This window comes from Natator depressus, chromosome 1 (assembly GCF_965152275.1).
Source record: "Natator depressus isolate rNatDep1 chromosome 1, rNatDep2.hap1, whole genome shotgun sequence".
In the NCBI taxonomy this organism is placed as follows: domain Eukaryota; kingdom Metazoa; phylum Chordata; order Testudines; family Cheloniidae; genus Natator; species Natator depressus.
Window position 1 is genome coordinate 39524024 of NC_134234.1, and position 18999 is coordinate 39543022.

At 44.3% G+C, this 18999-nt stretch overlaps 1 protein-coding gene across 1 annotated transcript in view; it reads left to right on the plus strand.

The window, feature by feature from the left end:
- Positions 1 to 4025: 4025 nt before the first annotated feature.
- MPHOSPH8 (M-phase phosphoprotein 8) overlaps positions 4026 to 18999 on the plus strand; it is a 51212-nt gene continuing 36238 nt past the window's right edge. The window contains exons 1-3 of the mRNA XM_074957923.1: positions 4026 to 4286; positions 10327 to 10482; positions 13595 to 14446. Of these exons, the coding sequence (XP_074814024.1) occupies positions 4110 to 4286; positions 10327 to 10482; positions 13595 to 14446 (1185 nt within the window). The 5' untranslated portion in view covers positions 4026 to 4109. The remainder of the gene's footprint in view (positions 4287 to 10326; positions 10483 to 13594; positions 14447 to 18999) is intronic.

Consider the following 18999-nt stretch of genomic DNA (forward strand, 5'->3'; position numbering starts at 1 on the left):
GTTGTATAGACCATTACTCCTAGAGATACCCACCAGCAACAGTAGAGCAAACCAGATAAGGATCACAGCATGTTCACACTAGAGCTACTGTCACTGAAGAAGCAGGGTGGCTGCCTAGAACCATGTTATATCAAGAACGGGAGGATGGACAGAGAGATCCAACAATGGGGAAGAAAAAAAACAAAACAAGGGGAGATGGGAAGGACAAGGAAATATATGAGAGGGAGATAGGTAGACTGAAAGCAAGGGATAGCTGCATGTCTAGGAGAGCTCATATTAGTTTGGCACTAGCTTCTTGGGTGCATAGGGCCTATGAACACTAAAACAGCATACTCTGCCCACCAGATGAGCCAAGCATCTTGTACCACTCTTATACAACCCCCTTTGGCTGACTGAATGTGCAGCATTTACAAGCTAAAAAGTAATCTGTAGGCTGCCAAAATCTTACTGTGATAATGATTTTACATTTAGGATCCATTTTTCATTCTGGATTACTATTTATATAGTATCCTAAATCTGATGGGACTGTACATCAAAGTAATAAAATGTGCCTGCCACAAAGAGCTTATAGTAGGGGTTCCAAATGATTTATAAACAGTAATGCCCACCCCAAGCATTCTATAATAATGAGTCAAGACCCAAAATCATGAGTTAGCTAAAAATAATAAAATGTGGGTTCTTTTTATTTGACTAAGGGCTGGTCAACACTGAAAAGTTATATCAGCATAGCTTTGTCTCTCAGGGGTTTGATGTAGTTAAGACAATCTAACTTCTAGTTTTGACAGGCTGGGTTGATGAAAGAATTTTTCCTTCTAACTAGCTACCCCTCTTGGGGATGTGGATTATCTACAGCAACAGGAGAATCCCTCCCATCACTGTAGTAAGTCTACACTGAAGCACTGCTGCAGTGTATGTGCCACTGAAGCTATGCCATTGTAGCATTTTAATTACTCCTGGGAGAATATTGCACTACCACACAAGTGCAGAATTAATGTCACCCTCAGTTCCCCCCCCCCCCCGCAGAATAATTGCTTCTGATGGGGAGGCAAAGGGAAGCTGCAATTATACCTTTCACTCACCAGGGACTGATGTGGTGCCAGAAGAGAGGGCAGCTAGCTTACTGGCTAGCCAGCCATGGAGAAGGAGGGGCAGAGGTTGCCTTCCTCACAGCGCCGTGCCCATGGGACCAGGTGAGGAGGCATGGATTATGGGGGTTGGACAGGGCAGGTCACAAGGGGCTGCTGCGGTGGCGGGGTCACACAGACTGGGGTTCAAAAGGGCTAGTGGGGAGGACAGACTGGGCCAGGAGAACAGGAGTTAGTGTGGTGACATTGAGCCAGGCACTGAATGGCAGTGGAGGTGCAGGGCCACATGGGGGTGGGGGGAAAGAGGTGGCTGAGTGTGGCTGCAGGGACACATGGGAACAGGGACAGCTATGCCTGGTTGAATGGTGAGTGGGGGGTGCAATGCCACATGGAGATGGGAGGAAGTGGGGGTACAGGGCCACATGGGGACACATGCAGCTATCCCTGGCTCAAGAGACATGGGGGTGCAAGGACACATGGGGATGGGGCAGATGTGCTTGGCTGAATGGGAGAGGCACTGCATGGGGGATGATCGCCAACTCCCTAACAATCCCCCTCTTCCCCCGCAAAAAACTGTTCCATACTTCTTCCACCCACACTCAGCAACCCTCCAGGTTCAATCCCAGGCTCCTTCCAGCAATTACTTCCCTCTCCCACCCTGACTCCCCCAAGCCTTTGTGCTGCTTGTGAGGGGCATGGGTAATACACTTATGTATTGTAGTTTAAATGAATTATTGCTCAAAGTTCTATATTAATATGCCTAGTAAGGAATATATTTGTCAAAAAAACATTCCCTGAATCTTTTTTTGTTCTCTGTATTGTTACAGACATAATTGCTGACAAGTATTTTGAAATAAAGACAAAAATAAGTGAAACTGCCATGATTATATTGTGTTATTTTGACAAACAAAATATGCAGAATTTTACAGAATTTTTAAAATTGTGTGCAGAATTTTTAATGTTTTGGCACAGAATTCCCCCAGGAGTATTAAGTGTAGACATAGCATACGTGATTTCTGAGCTTTAGGGTACACTTGGTTCACATTTGCTGGCTATTCTCTGCAACATGAAGGCTAATAAGGTTTTCTGGGTCTTATAAATGAAAATTGAGATTCTTAGCTTCAGGACCTGGGGCTATAAGAAGCACAGTAAATATTGTGAGACTCATATTGCCAATGCTATAGAAACTATAGAGAGTTCACATTATCCACCTCTGAAATGAAGCCACTTCTAACATGAAACACAATAATGAAAATATGCAGTAGTTTAGAACAGGAAGTGATAATACTGTGCCCATCAGCCTTTGCAGGTGATATGGGTGATGGATTGTACAACATCCTAGATAAGAAGGTTCTGATCCTGATTGGGATCTCTAGGCATTATTGTAATACAATACTAATAATCAATGTGGGCACAGAGGTATGCATGGGGGAGGGGGGGCAAGTAGGAGAACAGCCCTCTCCCAGTCATCGGGGGCACAGAACTCCTCCAGTCCTAAGGCCGCGGTGGCAGAGAGAGGGAGCTCCTCCTGCCTGGGGCTGCAGGGAGGAGAGTGAGCTCTTCCTGGACCCAGGGCAGGAGAGAGGGAAGAGCGAGTCCTGCCAGAGCTGGGGCAGGAGGGAAGAGCTGAACATGCCCCCCCAAAAGGGGTCAAAATTGAATTTCTGTGCACGCCCCTGTGTGAGCAGAAAGCAATTACTATGAGTATAATGTGGCGAGTACACTTGAATTAATGTGACAGCTTTCATCTTTGCCAACACACTGGAAATTGCACTGAGGACCTCCAGAGTTGAATAGCAAAAAGAACAGGAGTACTAACAAATTTGTTCATCTCTAAGGGTGCCACAAGTACTCCTGTTCTTTTTGCAGATACAGACTAACACGGCTGCTACTCTGAAATCTGAGAGTTGAACAGATGAATCGCTGGAGACCGAGTCAAGAAGCTGGCTTTGTAGATGAGGCTCTAATAGACACAGAACCTCTGTGAATTCAACCCTTGATGGTCAAGATATTAAAATTGTGACAAAACTATGGGACCTTGTGCAGGGCATTGAAGGAGGGGCCCTCTGAGATCAGTACACCACACTCCCCTTGGCTAGTACGGTCACATCCTGAAGGTGTTTACACTGGCCCGAAGCTGACCGCCTGCGACAATCTGGTTGATCCTCCTCCTAGCTGAAATGGCCAAGAGCTTCTCTGCTGCTGAGGCAAGTGACCAATGAAACCCTGAGAAAGGGCCATTCCCGACAGTATCCTGCAGGTTGTGGCAAAAGAGAACCTAGCCAGAGATCAATCCGGCTTCTGCTTTGGTATCTGCCCCGATGATGACGGCGACCAAGCATCGCACCTTCTGAACGCTGAGGGTAATTAACCATTGGCACAACCGACACAGGGCTAGGGGCTCTCCACCTCTGGCAATTTATAAATAAAGATCAGGTGTTTTTCCTTAAAGATAGGCTCCAGTTCCAACGGGAAGTCCTACGGCCTGCGTTACACAGGAGGTCAGACCAGACCATCACCGTGCTCCCTTCCTGGCCCTGGGACCCCTGCCGGGGCTGCGGGCGGCAGCGCTGTGCCCGGGACGCACGGCTCGGCCCGGCAAGCGGCGGGCACCGAAGGGCAGGGAGGGGCCCGCTAGAGGAGGGGAAAGAGTCGCCACAGCAGCCCCGCCCTTTGCCAGGGGCAGGTCTGCGGCTGCTCGCGGCCCCCGCCACCGGCCCCACCCCGTGATCAGACCAGCGCCTCCCGAGCGCCGCCCTGCCCACCCGCTGCGGGAACTTCTCCCCGCCCCGCCCCTTTGCTCCTCTTCTTCTGCTGGGCTCTTCCCTGCGGCGCCACCGATTGGCTAGTTGGACCTGTCACTCTAAACGCCGAGCGGCTCCTGGGATTGACCCCGCAAAGGGGCTACGTTGCGCTTCGGCTCGCTGATTGGCTGCAGAGGCTGCGTCACGACGCTGCCCGCCTGGCCGTGGCTGTGGCTGTCGCAGCGCTTTTCGCTTGTAGTCCCTTGAAATTCACCCCAACATGGCGGCGGCCGGGAGCGGGGAGGAGGCAGTGGCGGCGGCGGCCGAAGCCGAGGCGGAGAAGGAGAAGGAAGCGGCGGCGGGGTCTGGCAAGGCCGGGGGCGATGCGGGCGGCGAGAGCGAGGAGGAGGAGGACGTGTTCGAAGTGGAGAAGATCCTGGATGTGAAAACGGAGGGGGTGGGTGAATGAGGGGAGCCCCGGCCCGGCGGGGACCGGGGACCGGGGGGTGGGGTGAATGAGGGGAGCCCCGGCCCGGCGGGGACCGGGGACCGGGGGGTGGGGTGAATGAGGGGGGCCCAAGACTCCTCAGCTTTCCAACTAGCAGGAGCTAGCTGCTGTTGTGGACCCTTCCCTGCCTCTTGCCTCTTCCATTCATTCCCTTCTTTTTTCCTTTCCCCCAGAAGCTCCCTGACTTCCTCCCTTCTCCCATAGTCCCTGCCTCCTGTGTCACTCTTGTCTCACCCTCTCTCTCCCGTGGCCACATATTCCTCGCATTCCTGTGTTCTGCACCTGAGTCTTAGACCCCTGGCTAGACTAAAGGTGAGGGGCTGTGAGGGGAGCAGCCAAACAGCTGATGCCTTCAGGTGGGCTGACTCCCCATCTCTTCCCCTCACAACACAAATGCCTTTGTTTTCTAATAGTATAACCAAAGGTAGCAGGGCAGCATCTTGCACAGGCTTGAATTTGGGTTTCAGTTCTTTTTGTTTCCACCTTCATGGGCCACTTATAACTCAAGCTGCCTGAAGCTAATTTAAAACACTTTGCTTTAGGTACTTCATTTAGCATAACTGTCTCTACCCAGTGGATCAGTTAGTCTGGGATCTCAAGCTGGGAGTGTCAAATCCTTTCTTTATGGCTACATGAAGTGGTGAAACTCTTCTGTGTAACATGGAATAAAGGCACAAAGGAGAATCACTTTTAAAGTGACACCGACAGAAAATTGTTCCTAAAATACCTTCATTTTTGAGTCCCAATCATAAAACCAACAAAGACACACAGGTGCCAATATTTGAGGTTATATGGATTCTTGTGGGTCAGGTTTGTCTGGGGTGATTTTTTTTGTTGTTTTTGTTTTACTTGGGCTATAAGCCCATGAAAACAGTGCTGTATCTTAATGCTTTTATTATATAACCCCAAATATAAAATATGCTTTTTGTAGCTTTGCATGAAAGAATTATTAGGAAAAAAATTTTTTTGACATTTTTCCTGGTAGTTGCAGTGGTAAAATACATTGTGAAAATACCCATTTTCTGGGTCAGTGGATCACTGGTATAAGATTCTGACAAATGTGGTCAGCTGGTAAATGTATTATCTCAGTGAACACATTGTTTAATCCATCTTGAACTTCCAGTTGTTTCTGAATATAACTTAAATCATCAAAAGTATTCTAAGTTCCCACTGCTGTTGTATAAAGTTACTTTCCCTGTAGTGATTTCTAGGTAGTTTTCATGGATCCGTTTGGGGCACAGAATCTCTCAGGCCAGGAATACAATTTTAGAGACAGCAGGAATGTCTTTCACAACTTAAGTTAGCTTTTCTTTGAAATGTTGAGCTACTCTTAGGGCTTGTCTACACTGCACCTGCGCCGCTGTTGTGCTTCAGTGCTTTCTCCTGTCAGCCTAGCTAAACCGCCGCTGTTGTGCTTCAGTGCTTTCTCCTGTCAGCCTAGCTAAACCACCGTTTACACGGGTGGTTAGGTCAGTTTATTTGCTTCATTCAGGGAGGTGGATTTTTTATGGAGAAACACAGTTATACTGACCTAATTTCCTAGTGTAGACCAAGCATTAGGGTTTGAACTCTGAAGTTTGTTGAGTAGTATTCTGTGTGTTTTTATATAGGTTGAATTCTGCATCACTTATACAATTTTTATAGGCATGTTGATTGTGGAGAAATAGCCAAAATATACAGGGAAAACTAAATAATCCTTCAGATTAAAACTGAAGTGCAAAAGCTTCAAGATTTATTACATTTATGTGCAGCTTGTTGATGCTCACTATCTGGCAGATCTGTAACACCTCATCTTAGAACTCTTCTGTGTTGGCTTATGGAGTTAGCCTTAATTTCATGAATTTTGCTACTTAAAACATCTAACTTTTTACTAACATATACCCCAGTGTAAGATGTATCTCCTTCTGAAGTCCATGTTCACTTGCACCAAAACAAAAGGGTGAATTATTTTGGCTCCCAGTTTCTGTGTAGACAAACCTTAAGGGTGCTCAGTAAATGAAGGCAGGGATGCAACATTTTAGAAATAACTTTAGAAGTGAAAAGCGCACAGTAAAATTGCTATGGCATACAAAAATAAAGTCTCTAGACAGACTAAATAAATCTTTAAATGTGTTAAATATCAATTTGGCTATATTCATGAATTATTTTAATCTTTGTTAATTGCTTCATTCACTACATGCTGTTCATCATGTGCTCTAAAGGCCAAATTATGTTCAGATACTCCGGTGTAATAAATGTAAGCCCACTGACTACATTCAATAGATGGAAGTATGCTCCAAAACCCTCAAGCTTGGTCAGCACTAGGAATTCATATTGGTATTGCTGCATCCCTCGGGGGGGGGGGGGGGGTTAAAATTCATACCCCTGAGAGATGTCGCTATACTGACTTGACTTCTGGTGTTGACCAATGCTAGGTCAATGGAAGAATTCTTCCATTGACCTAGCTACTGCCTTTTGGAGAGGTGTAGTACCTACACAGATAGGAGAACCCCTCCTGTCAGTGTAGTCGGGGTAGACAAACTACGGCCTGCAGGCCGGATCTGGCCCACCAGCCGTTTTAAGCCGGCCCTCAAGCTCCCGCTGGGGAGCAGGGTCTAGGGCTCGTCCCCGTCCAGTGCTCCAACGGGGGAGTAGGGTCAGGGGTCGTTCCACGCAGCTTGCCCTCCACACTCCAATGGGAACTGCAGGGGCGGTGCCTGCGGACGGGGCAGTGTGCAGAGCCGTCTGGCCGCACCTCCACTTAGGAGCCAGAGAAGGGACATGTCGCTGCTTCCGGGAGCTGCTTGAGGTAAGCACCTCCTGGAGTCTGCACCCCATAGCCTCTCCCCAACCCCCTTTCCCCGCCCTGATCCCCCTCCGAACCCCTTGATCCCAGCCTGGAGCACCCTCCTGCACCCCAAACCCCTCATCCCCGCCCCAGAGCCTGCACCGCCAGCTGGAGCCCCCCCCACATACCACTGCCCCACCCCAGCCTGGAGCCCCCTCACACACCCTGAGCTGATTTCTGGCCCCACCCCAGAGCCCTCACCCCCTCCCACACCCCAACCCCAATTTTGTGAGCATTCATGGCCCGCTGTACAACTTCTATTCCCAAATGTGGCCCTCGGGCCAAAAAGTTTGCTGACCCCCGGTGTAGGTTGTCTCTCCACTGTAGTGCTACAGTGATGCAGCTGCGCTGCTGCAGCATTTTAAATGCAGATACACCCTCAGTGCGCAGCACCAGTGGCTGCATGGCAGGCTAGAGTGCTGTAGATTTGTACCCCAGCGTGCTGTGCCCTAAGACTTCATGTAGACACACCCTATTTTTGTAATTTCAAAAAGAAGCTAGAATTAAAGCACCTTTAGTTCTCTGAGACTCTCTGGTATGTATTGCTTAGTGCATTAATAACCTTAAAAAGGAGGGTAAAGCAGACAGGTGAACATTTTGGAAATTTGTTTAAAGAAATGTGACCCCCGCTCCCTCCCACAACAAATTTGATTTTCAAAATATCCTTGACAAAGTTCATTACAAGAATCTGTAAGGAAGTTAAGTATTAAATAAAGTACTGTCTTGAATTAGGCGCTGTCTGTATCACATCATTTATCGTGGCACATCATATATATGCTGCCGTAATGCTTCCAGTGAAGACACTCTGCCATCGGCTTAATAACTCCTGCCTCCAGGAGATGCAGTAGCTACGTCAGTGTGAGACACTCTCCTGCCAACATAGCGCGTTCTGCACTGGTGCTTAGATCAGTATAATTTACATTGCTTATAGGGTGTGGATTATTCACACCCCTGAGTGATGTAATTTGTAGTGTGGACATAACCTTAGAAACTGACCTGTATAGAAAACAAATGGGAATAAATGGTCAGTGTTCAACAGTGTAAAAGATTAAGTGGGATGTAACAAGGTTGTGTACTAGTGTTTAATATATTAAAGGATCCGCAAAAGGGGATGAACAGTGAGATACAGAGCTTGCAGATGACAAATTTATTTAGGATAGTCAAGAGTAGCAAAGTTTCTTTTGAAACTTCTCTTTCCAAAATTGTTGGAAAACAATGTAATTTTTGAAAACCACTGCTCTCTGTTGAGGGAAAGTAACAAAATCCTCTTGCATCTAAAGTGCTTTAATCCAGAGCCAATAGTGAAATTGTCTCATGTCATGGATATTCTGACATGGAGTGTATTTAATAAAGAATTAAAATACGGTAGCATAATTAATACCAATCAGCATGGTCTTATGGAAAATGGTCTTGTCAGACAGACTTGATACTGTTTTTTGGTGAGATTGGTTGATAATGGTAACCACGTTAACAGAATTATATATTCTGTTAATCATATATATAATTAAAATCATATATATTCTGTTAATCTGTGTTATGTATAAAATTCTGTTAATCAACCACCATTCTTCTTTGGTGCTTCCATGCTGATGATGGGTTCTGCTCGATAACTATCCAAAGCAGGGCAGACTGAGGCATGTTCATTTTCATCATCTGAGTCAGATGCCACCAGTAGAAGGTTGATTTTCTTTTTTGGTGGTTTGGGTTCTGTAGTTGCCGCATCAGTGTTGCTCTTTTAAGACTTCTAAATGCATGCTCCAGACCTTGTCCCTCTCAGATTTTACATGGCACTTCAGATTCTTAAACCTTGGGTTGAGTGCTGTAGCTATTTTTAGAAATCTCACATCGGTACTTTCTTTGCGATTTGTCAGTTCTGCTGTGGAAGTTTTCTTAAAACGAAACGTGCTGGTCATCATCCGAGACTGCTATAACATGAAATATATGCAGAATGCGGGTAAAACAGAGCAGGAGACATACAATTCCCCCCCCCCCCCCCCCCAAGTAGTACAGTCACAAATTTAATTGACACATTTTTTTTAACGAGCATCATCGGCATGGAAGCATGTCTTCTGGAATGGTGGCTGAAGCATGAAGGGACATATGAATCTTTAGCGCATCTGGCATATAAATATCTTGCAATGCCGTGCAAACACCTGTTCTCACTTTCAGGTGACATTGTAAATAAGAAACAGGCAGCAGTATCTCACGTAAATGTAAACAAACTTAGCGATTGGCAGAATAAGAAGTAGGACTGAGTGGACTTGTAGGTTCTTAAGTTTTACACTGTTTCGTTTTTGAGTGGTGTTCTGTAACAAAAAAAACCCCTGCATTTGTAAGTTATACTTTCACGGTAAAGAGATTGCGCTTCAGTACTTAGTATTTTTCAATTCACGTCATACATCTTTTGTTTGTCATTTTTACAGTGCCTATATTTGTAATAAAAATAATATAAAGTGAGCATTGTGCACTTTGTGTTCTGTGTTGTAACTGGAATCAATATTGAAAATGTAGAAAAACATTCAAAAACATTTCATAAATTTCAGTTGGTATTCTATTAAGTGCAATGAATTGCAATTAATTTTTTTTAGTTAATCGTGTGAGTTAACTGCGATTAATTGACAGCCCTAATTTATTTATTTATTTATTTATTTATTTGCTCCACCCTGCACTTCAGTTCAAGTGCTTCTGGGCACGTGTCCTGCAGCGTGAAGCCAGGAAAGGAAAAAACTGAATTCTTGTAGCAGACTTCGTTCTTGTGAGGTTGAGTAGTCGATATGTGTCCCCCATCAAGGTGTATCCTGATCTAGGAAAGTGATTTGTTCATCATTGTAATGTGAAATTGCTAAATTTGTTTGGAGAAGCAGCAAAGAACTTTGGGCAAAACCAAATGGTTAACAGACCTTTAGTGAACTACTGTAAGAAATAAGTCTTATACTCACTGTACTTAAAACCTCTTTTGTGTAATACTTCAAACTATGAGAACATGTTTGCATGAATGATTATAGCAAAACATGGCTCATCTCCCTTTTTAGAATTAACATTTTCATCCTATAAAATGACATTAGACTAAATCATTATACGTTAAGATTCACAAGAGCAAGTCGATACTGTAGAAACCCCCCCTATAAACTCTTGTTTTATAAGTACTTTTTGCTCTCTCAGGGTAAAATTCTGTACAAAGTGCGGTGGAAGGGATATACCTCGGACGATGATACCTGGGAACCAGAGGTTCATCTGGAAGACTGTAAGGAAGTGCTGCTTGAATTCCGAAAAAAAATAGTGGATAGTAAGCCTAAGCCTGTTAAGAAGGACATACAGGTATGTCTGCTTTTCCCCCACCTTCCTTTAAAGACGTCTTTCCCTTTTTAGGCCTCATTTTCTGGTATTAAATGTTCTATGGAGTTGTGTTCAGACTCTAAAATATAATCAAAATTTCTTTTTAGTAGAGGCCTTTATTATTGGAATGACCATTGCTTGCTCGCTTGGGAGTTGCTATTAATTAAAGTTTGGGTAATATTACAAAAATCTCTTAAATTAGGAAAAAATACCATAAGTGCTCCTTTTGGCCAAGCTTGTGAGGTCCTTACATTTAATTTGATGGCATTTCTCTTTATGTAACGTGATAACTTGTGAACTCAGCATACGATCAATTCCAAAGTTATTGGGAATGTTTAAGGCGTCAGTGGCCAGAACCTTACTGATTCTGGGGGGAAATTGGAAAACCAAAAGGCGAGAAATGGAAACCCTACCATCAGATTACTACAATCACTGTTTCAGGCACCTCTGCAATTGTATATAGTTCAAGCAGCCAGCTGATGACATCAGTTAATGCCTTGTGGCATAAAAATACTCCTGCTTGGCTTCTTAATACAGTTTAACATGTAACAAGATGCCTTGACTGACTAATCACCCAGATAGATTGGGAGTGTCTGGCGTAGGGGAAAGGGACTGGTGGTGAATCATAGAATATCAGGGGTGGAAGGGACCTCAGGAGGTCATCTAGTCCAACCCCCTGCTCAAAGCAGGACCAATCCCCAATTTTTGCCCCGGATCCCTAAATGGCCTCCTCAAGGATTGAACTCACAACCCTGGATTTAGCAGGCTAATGCTCAAACCACCTAGCTATCCCTCCCCCCTCATTTGGGGAGAAGGAGGTGAAATAAGGGTGCACACAGAGCTCCTGTCATAGGTGATAGAGAATGGGGGACCCGGGAAGTGGGGGCCATACAGCCCTTGCCATGGCAGGGGGAGAGAAGCTGGGCCTGGGGCATGCAAAACCCATGGTAGCAGGGAGATTGTGAGGAGTTGCAATGAATCCCTGAAAAAGAAGGGGAATGTGCAAGTGCAACACAGAGACCTTGTAGGGGAAGATGGAAGGAACCTCTGGTTTGTGCAATAAACTCAGCCTATACAAGAAATAAAGTGTGTGACCTGCTAGTATAGTTCTTTTCTCCTAGAATAGTCATAAACAGTCACATTTTTCTACATTTCTATATAAAATTGGCTCTCCTATTAGAGTAGTTTGAAAACATTCCTTAACACTTAAGTTTTGATGGGTATATGGGAACATATAATCTTCTTTTAAAGCCTACTGTAGGTTTTCATGCTTTCCTGCTGGTTTTGATATCCTTACAGTGTAAGACGAGAGATTCATTTTGTATATTGGAATGCTTACTTTTCAGTCCATATTGTGAAACAAGATTAACTAGATTTCTGAATATTTACACAGCAGTTATCTTCTGAAAGCTAGAATTACAGCTAGGAACTGTTTTTTTCTCATTAATAGTAACAGTTATGTGTCTATACCAGTGAAATAATTGTAGGCACAGAATGCAGAATCTGATATCAGTCTTACCACCATTTTCTTCTCTCTCTTGTAGACTAAGCTTTTGCAGGGAGGGCAGCAGAAACGGAGACCATTTTGGATAGTCTTTTTAGTTTAAAGCACTGCTCTGTTTTGCTCTACTTTTTTTGTTTTTTTTTTAAAACCTCAGCCTTGCTATTATTGTTTGTTTTTAGACAGTTTTCTGCATCAGCCAGGGAATGAATTTACCCTACCCAGATTCATCTCAAAGTTCAATTAAGCCCAAAGTTAAATGGTAAGGAGCCAGTCTAATCAACACTCAGCAGGCAGTTAAACGCAAATCTTTCTACCATCCCCACACCCAAACCCTATCCTCTTCCAGTGAGAACTCTTTGCTCACTCATTCTTTGAAGCAGTACTTTCGCTCCCTGCCTTGTTTGGATATTCTTTGCCCACTAATCCCTGGGAATTTTTCTTTGTTCCTGTTTAGTTTATAGTAAATGTAATGGATGATGGGACATGGGTTTTTAAGAGGCTCTTATAGGGTATGTCTGCATTGCAATAACACGCTGCAGTTGGCCCATTTCGGCTGACTTGGACTCATAGGGCTCAGGTGGCAACGCTATAAAATTGCAATGTAGATGCTCAGGCTGGAGCCTCAGGTCTGGGACCCTCTCCCCCTTGCTGGGCTCCAGTCTAAGCCCAGATGTCTACGCTGCAGTTTTATAGCCCTGGGGCCTGAGCCCCCCAAGCCAGAGTCAGCTGACTCAGGCCAGCCTTGGCTGTTTTATTGTAGCGTGGACATACCCATGTGCTTTAAAATAACCTACAACAGGTTTCTTTGGAATCTTGTGCGTTTCTTCTGAAGAATCAGTAGATCACCTTCGCAATATCAAGTTAATTAGACCATGTCTACATTATGGGTGCTACAGCGGCACAGCTGCAGCTATGCCACTGTAGCACTGTAATGTAGACACTTTTTACATTGACAGGGTATTTACTGAAGGAGAGGAAATCCACCTCCCCAAGACATGGTAGCTAAACTGATGGAAGAATTCTTCTGTCAACCTAGTCGTCTCTACACTGGGGGTTATGTCAGACTACACTTTAAGTGTAGACCAGCACTGACTCTTGCAGCAAGGAAGAGTCCAGAATCAAGTTTGTGCTCTATTTTGCTGCTCAACATAGCTACCCAGATACATCCTGCCTGTTTTTATTTTATTTTTTTTCCCTCCATGTGCCTATTAATGCCACTTCCAGAGGTAGTAACTTGAGTAAGGGCTTGTCGACACAAATAATTCGTTCGCAGTAAGCAGGGGTGTGAATTTCCCCTGCACTATTCTGCCGTGGATTATCTGTCCACGTGGACCCTGCTGGCATGCATTAAGTTTGTTAATGCACTTTGATCTAGTCCTGTTTCAGAGAGGACTTAGTAATGATGAGCTAGAATGGGAACAACCACTACAAGCTACAGTTGTTTAAAAATTTGAAATCTTGCACTACCCTGGGTTTGGGCTCTATGGATTTAAGCATGTATAACACTGTTGTGCACTGAAGTACATAAATAATAAAGTTTAATTGGGAAAGGAGGAAAGAAATGTTTTTCTGTTTTTCTTCATTTTATAGAAACTGTCTTTAAATGATGAATTATTTGAGGCAGAATCTGACAGTGACTTGCAAAGTGAAGCAAAAGAAGACACATCACCGAAGAAGAAGAAGAAAAAATCAAAAGATGGTGAGGATAGAAGCCCAGATGATTTGAAAAAGAAAAAATCAAAGTCTGCAAAATTCAAAGAGAAACCCAGGCTGGAACGTGAAAACTCCTCAGATAGTTTGATTTTAGATTCGAAACCAAAAAAAAGAACTTCAGAAACCAAGGAAGATTCAAAAGATCCTAAGAAGCAGAAGAAAGAAGATTCTAAAGAACTCAAGAAAAAGAAGGGAGAAATTAAAGATTTAAAGACAAAATGTAAAGAGGATTCTAAAGAAAGTAAAAAATTGCGAAAGGAGAAACATGGTGACCTTCAGTTTGACTCTGAGTCAAGCACCCTAGATGATTCGTTTTCTCAAGTAGCTGACAATGAAAATTCAGACTTGTGTTCTGAGGGTAGAGAGGAGAAACACAAGATAAAAAGTGGAAAAGAGAAATCTGAACAGGAAATGGTTATGAAGGATTCCATTGCTGACAGGCAGCCAGATGGGTCAGCAAGTACTGAAGAGGACAGCATTGAGCTGAAGGTTAAAAGGAAAAAGAAGAAACTTAAAAAGACTGAAGATTACAAAGAGGAAAGTAAAAAAGTGGAAACAAAGGACAACTATTTGGAGAAGAAAAATATGCACAAAAAACAAAAAGCTCAAGAAAAGGCAAAATCTTCTGCAGAGTTAGACAAAGTTTCACCTACACCTGCTCCAGTGCAAAAAAGTTTGAAATTGTGCACTGATGAAAAAGGGCGCAAGTCGACTGATTCAGTTGGGGAGGTAAGCAGTGTTTTGAAATTTGAAAAACAAAGTTTAAATCAGACAAATATTATGCCAGGGACATACCTCAGACACCTCAAAAGCCTACTATTTCTGATCGCAAAGACAAAAATATAATTGGGAGAGTTAATGAGGATAAAATGAAAGAAGCCCACTGCACACTCTATAGGGGAGACTCTGTTTGAAAAATTTTCTCTGTATACTGAACATAATAAAGAAGGGAGCATGTTAGGAGAGAAGCCTGTCTCTAAATGTTATCTGAATGTGGCGGATGTGTCAAAGGGAAGAGGCACTTTATCAAAGGTAATCCTAAAACTGTTCAGAAAGTAAGTATTGTACATTAAGTTAGCTTGTCTTTAGTTTAGTGTTCAGTAGAGTTTAAGTCAGTACCTATGGAGAGATTTAATGAGTTGCCAGGGCATGCTCGACCCTCCCCCCGCTCTGCCCCAGGCCCTGCTCTCACTCTGCCCCTCCCTACAAGCTCCCACCCTGCATGTTCCTGCCCCTGTCCCGCCCACACTCCACCCCTTCCCCTGCCTCTTCCCGCCCCCTCACCCACCTCTTCCTGCCCCTGCAGCTGATCTGCGGTGGGAGGGAGTGGGAGGAGCTGATTGGCGGGGCCGCAGGTGAGTAGGAAGTGCTGGGGGGAGGAGGCGCGACCTGCAGGGCTGCCAGTGGGTGCTGAGCACCCACTGTTTATTTTCCATGGGTGTTCCAGCCCCAGAGCATCCATGGAATCACGCCTGTGAATCTCTCCAGCTTCCTGTTTTCAGTTGCTTGAGAACTGGTTAGGTTTCATTCTAAACAACCTTTGTACTATCTGTTTTAGCCACTTGTCCGTTACATTGCACCTCTGACCACCTTCGGTTTGGCATTCTTCCCCTTATTTTATAGTAAGGCATTCAGCCGTCTAGTGAGTGTCCAGTTATTATCATGCTATGAAGTGTTCTTATGTGGCATGGCTAACATGCCATCTCTGTGTTTTTAAGTATACCATTACTGTAATTTGTGTATTTTGGTATCTAACTAGGAATTGGAATCCTGAAATCACTTATATTGGAATCACTGAAATCACCCGAGTCTCCCAAATAGCTGTGCAGCAGGCTTGTCTCGCTAGAGTTTCTTTTTGTTGTTTTTAGATATAATGTAGACAATACAGAATAAAAACCTGAAATTCAGCATTTAAGACACACCCTTCAGATTAATCTAAAAACATTTCTGAAGCAGTACGTTTCTTTGCTTTGAAGTACTATTATGTTCCTCACTGAGCACAAGATTATATTTTAAGGAGGATCTGGGGTAGAAAAGGTATAGAATAAGTGTACAGTATTGGGAAAACTAAAATGGCCTTCTATGAAAAATGCTATTGAACAATGTAATGTTGTTTAGCTGCCTGAGACCACTGCATCGCTGCTTGCAGTTTGTGCACATAGCAACTGGCATTCTGATTGTAGCAAAAATTACAGACAAAACTCCTCAAAAGTAACATTCTTTTCAGTGATCAGTGGCAAATATGTCTGTATCATTAGTTCAGCTCCGGTACTCTAAACAAGGTAATTGCATACATTCCCTGAGCACCTTTGAGTGGGCAAATCAGGTTCAAAAACAGAATATAAATATCAAATGTAGATACTGCCTTCAGAGGAAGAAAACAAAAGTGGAACTAGAGAAGCTGAAACCCTGTCCCTACTAGAGTTTAATGATTGTGACAGCTATTCTAAACATGGTTAAGCCAAGCAACTTGGATGGGGCATAGCCGTATTTAAAACATTGTGGTGGGTTGTTTTTTTTTTTTTAAATAAGCCTTCTGTTCTTCCTAGTCCTGTAGCAGTTGCCTAAACATTGTTAAAGACTGAGATCTTCTTCATGTTAGCTGGCTTAAGTGTTAAATCCTGTGTAAAACTTTTACAGCAAATAGTTCAAATCTAGAAAGTATTCAGCCAAAAATGAGAGAGACAAAGTGAATCAGGTAGTATCTTTTATTGGACCAGCTTCTGTTGGTGAAAGAGAGACACTTATTCTCATCAACAGAAATTGGTCCTATTAAAGAGATTACCTGACCCATCTTGTGTCTCTAATATCCTGGGACTGACACGGCTAAAACCATACTGCATTCAGACAAAAATTACACCGGCTGACAGGAATAAATTTAAGCAAACAAGCTCTGTCTAAACAAGGAATTTGAAAGTTTTTCAGAACAAGTCCTCTCTGAACAAGTGTTGAAAACAAAACTCGTAGACAAGAAGGCATAATTGAGTCTGTCAGGATTTTTGTCTGACCTGAATTAGTACATAAATGTTCTCAGCAGCAGCTCAAGAAGATTTGTCAGCAAAGGGTCAGTTTCTTTTTGTAGTCAGGACTTTATCTACTTAAAAAAAAAAAAAAAAGAGAGAGAGACTTGGTAGAACTGACTGGAAAATGCAAGAGAACTCCCAAATGGAGTTGCTGTCTTATCCAGGTACTTATTTAGGAAATTCAAGTTCTTGGATATTTAACTTGAGATCACTTAGCACGAAGTATAAACATGTACAAACAGTAAGTTTGCAAAGTGTGTTATACTTACTGATCCAAGTAATCTGAAGATTTAGAAGTTCTAGAACAATAATGAGAAATGATCATGTGTTTGAAAAATTATTCAGTTCCTAAAAATCTTTTAAAAGCCACTGTATTTGTATTACTGGAAAACCTTAAATCCCACCATTTGTACCTTCTGCAGACTCTAAAGGCCTGTTTGTCACTTACTTTAGGGGTGGGGAACCTATGGCACGAATCTGGCCCACTGCTTAATTTCATCCGGCCCCCAGCAAGTCTCCATTCAGTGCCGTTAAAAGTCCAGTCAGCTCCATGTAGCTTCCGGAAGCGGCTGGCATTTCCTTGCGTCCCCTTGGCGGAGGGGCAATCAGGGAAGCTCCGTGTGCTACCCCCACCCCCAGCAGCAGCTCTGCAGTTCCTTGGCCGGGAACCTTGGCCAATGGGAGCTATGGGGGTGGCTCCTGCAGATGCGGGCACCGCACAGAGCTGCCTGGCCACACCTCCTTCTAGAGGCCAGACATGCCGGCCGCTTCTGGGAGCAGCACAGAGCCAGGGCAGGCAGGAAGCCTGCCTTAGTCATGCTGTGCTGCCAACTGGGAGCTGCCTGCAGTGAGCTCTGCCCGGCCGGAGCCTGCACCCTGAACCTCCTGCCCCAGGTCAGAAACCCCTCCCGCACCCTAACTCCCTCCCAGACCCCACACCCCCAACCCCTTGCCCCAGCCCTGAGCCAAATTCCTGCACTCCAAACCTGTTGGCCCCAGCCCGGAGCCCTCTTCTGTATCCCAAACCCCTCATCCTGAGCCCCAGCCCAGAGCCAGCACCCCTGGCTGGAGCCCTCACCCCCTACTGTGCCCCAGCCTAGAGCCTCCTCCTGCACCCTGAACCCCTCATTTCTCTCCCCACCCTAAGGGAAGCCCAGAGCGTCCATGGCCTTCCCCCCCCCCCCCCCCCGGGGCTGTGTGAGGCCCATGACTGATTTTTTTTTTCTGTGTGTCAGTGGCCCCGATAGGAAAAAAAAGTTCCCTACCCCTGCCGTACATGGACTACTCCTGCATAGTGAACAAGGATTGGCAAGATTTTCATTGTTACATTTCCACTACATGGTTTCCTTGAGGACAGGGTTTGCCACCCCTTAAACGGATCACTGTTCAGTGCACCTTTTCTGGATCTTATGAGTCATGCTACCAGGAATACCTCTGTTGTCCTTCCAGGAAGTCCTCCAGGTTTGAGAACGGTAAAAGAGGATGGGCAATATCCTGCCCCCTCCCACAGGATAGACCATGCCATAATGGATGTGGATTTTTTTTTTTTTGGTTTGTTTCTGCCTGCCTCCCCCTCCATCAATGGCAACCTCTGTTGCTGCACACACCCCAATCTGATTTGAAGCTCCATGACTGTAGCTGTGAAACCTACTGGCAAAATGTGTATTCTTCCTCATCTAGAGGCTGATCTGCTTAAAGGAAAACCGCCTACTACTCTTACAAGTTACTTAAATTTGGTGGTAGAGATCTGTGCTGTGGGTCTAAGGTCCAAACCTTGCTGATGACCTATCAGATTTGGGGGTAGAAGTGGTCACTGTGGTTTCTCATGATTTAATTTCTATGCTTTTTTTAACAAGCAAACTGAAACTTAAGCTACATTTAAAAACTATATTAAAAGAATATTAAAGTTGCAAATTTAATTCATCCTGTCGTGTATACATTATGATATAATCTTTAATGGTCACATGTTATGTTTCATAAGACTCTTGTGTCATTCAGTATGTAGTATGAATGGTGCTCAGGGAATGTATCAAAGTTGTGTAATATGGAGGCTATATGACCTTTTCCTTGTTTGTTCTACAATTTGAAATTTGTAGGGACTGAGGCAAGGGAATGCAGGAAGGAAGGGAGGTCTCTTGGTTGAGGCCACTGAATGCTACCTTGGAGAATTGGATTATATCCCTGCCTCTGCCACAAAGTTCCTATGTGATGTTGGATGAGTTACTTAAACCATACTTACTTTACAGGTGGCTACTAATT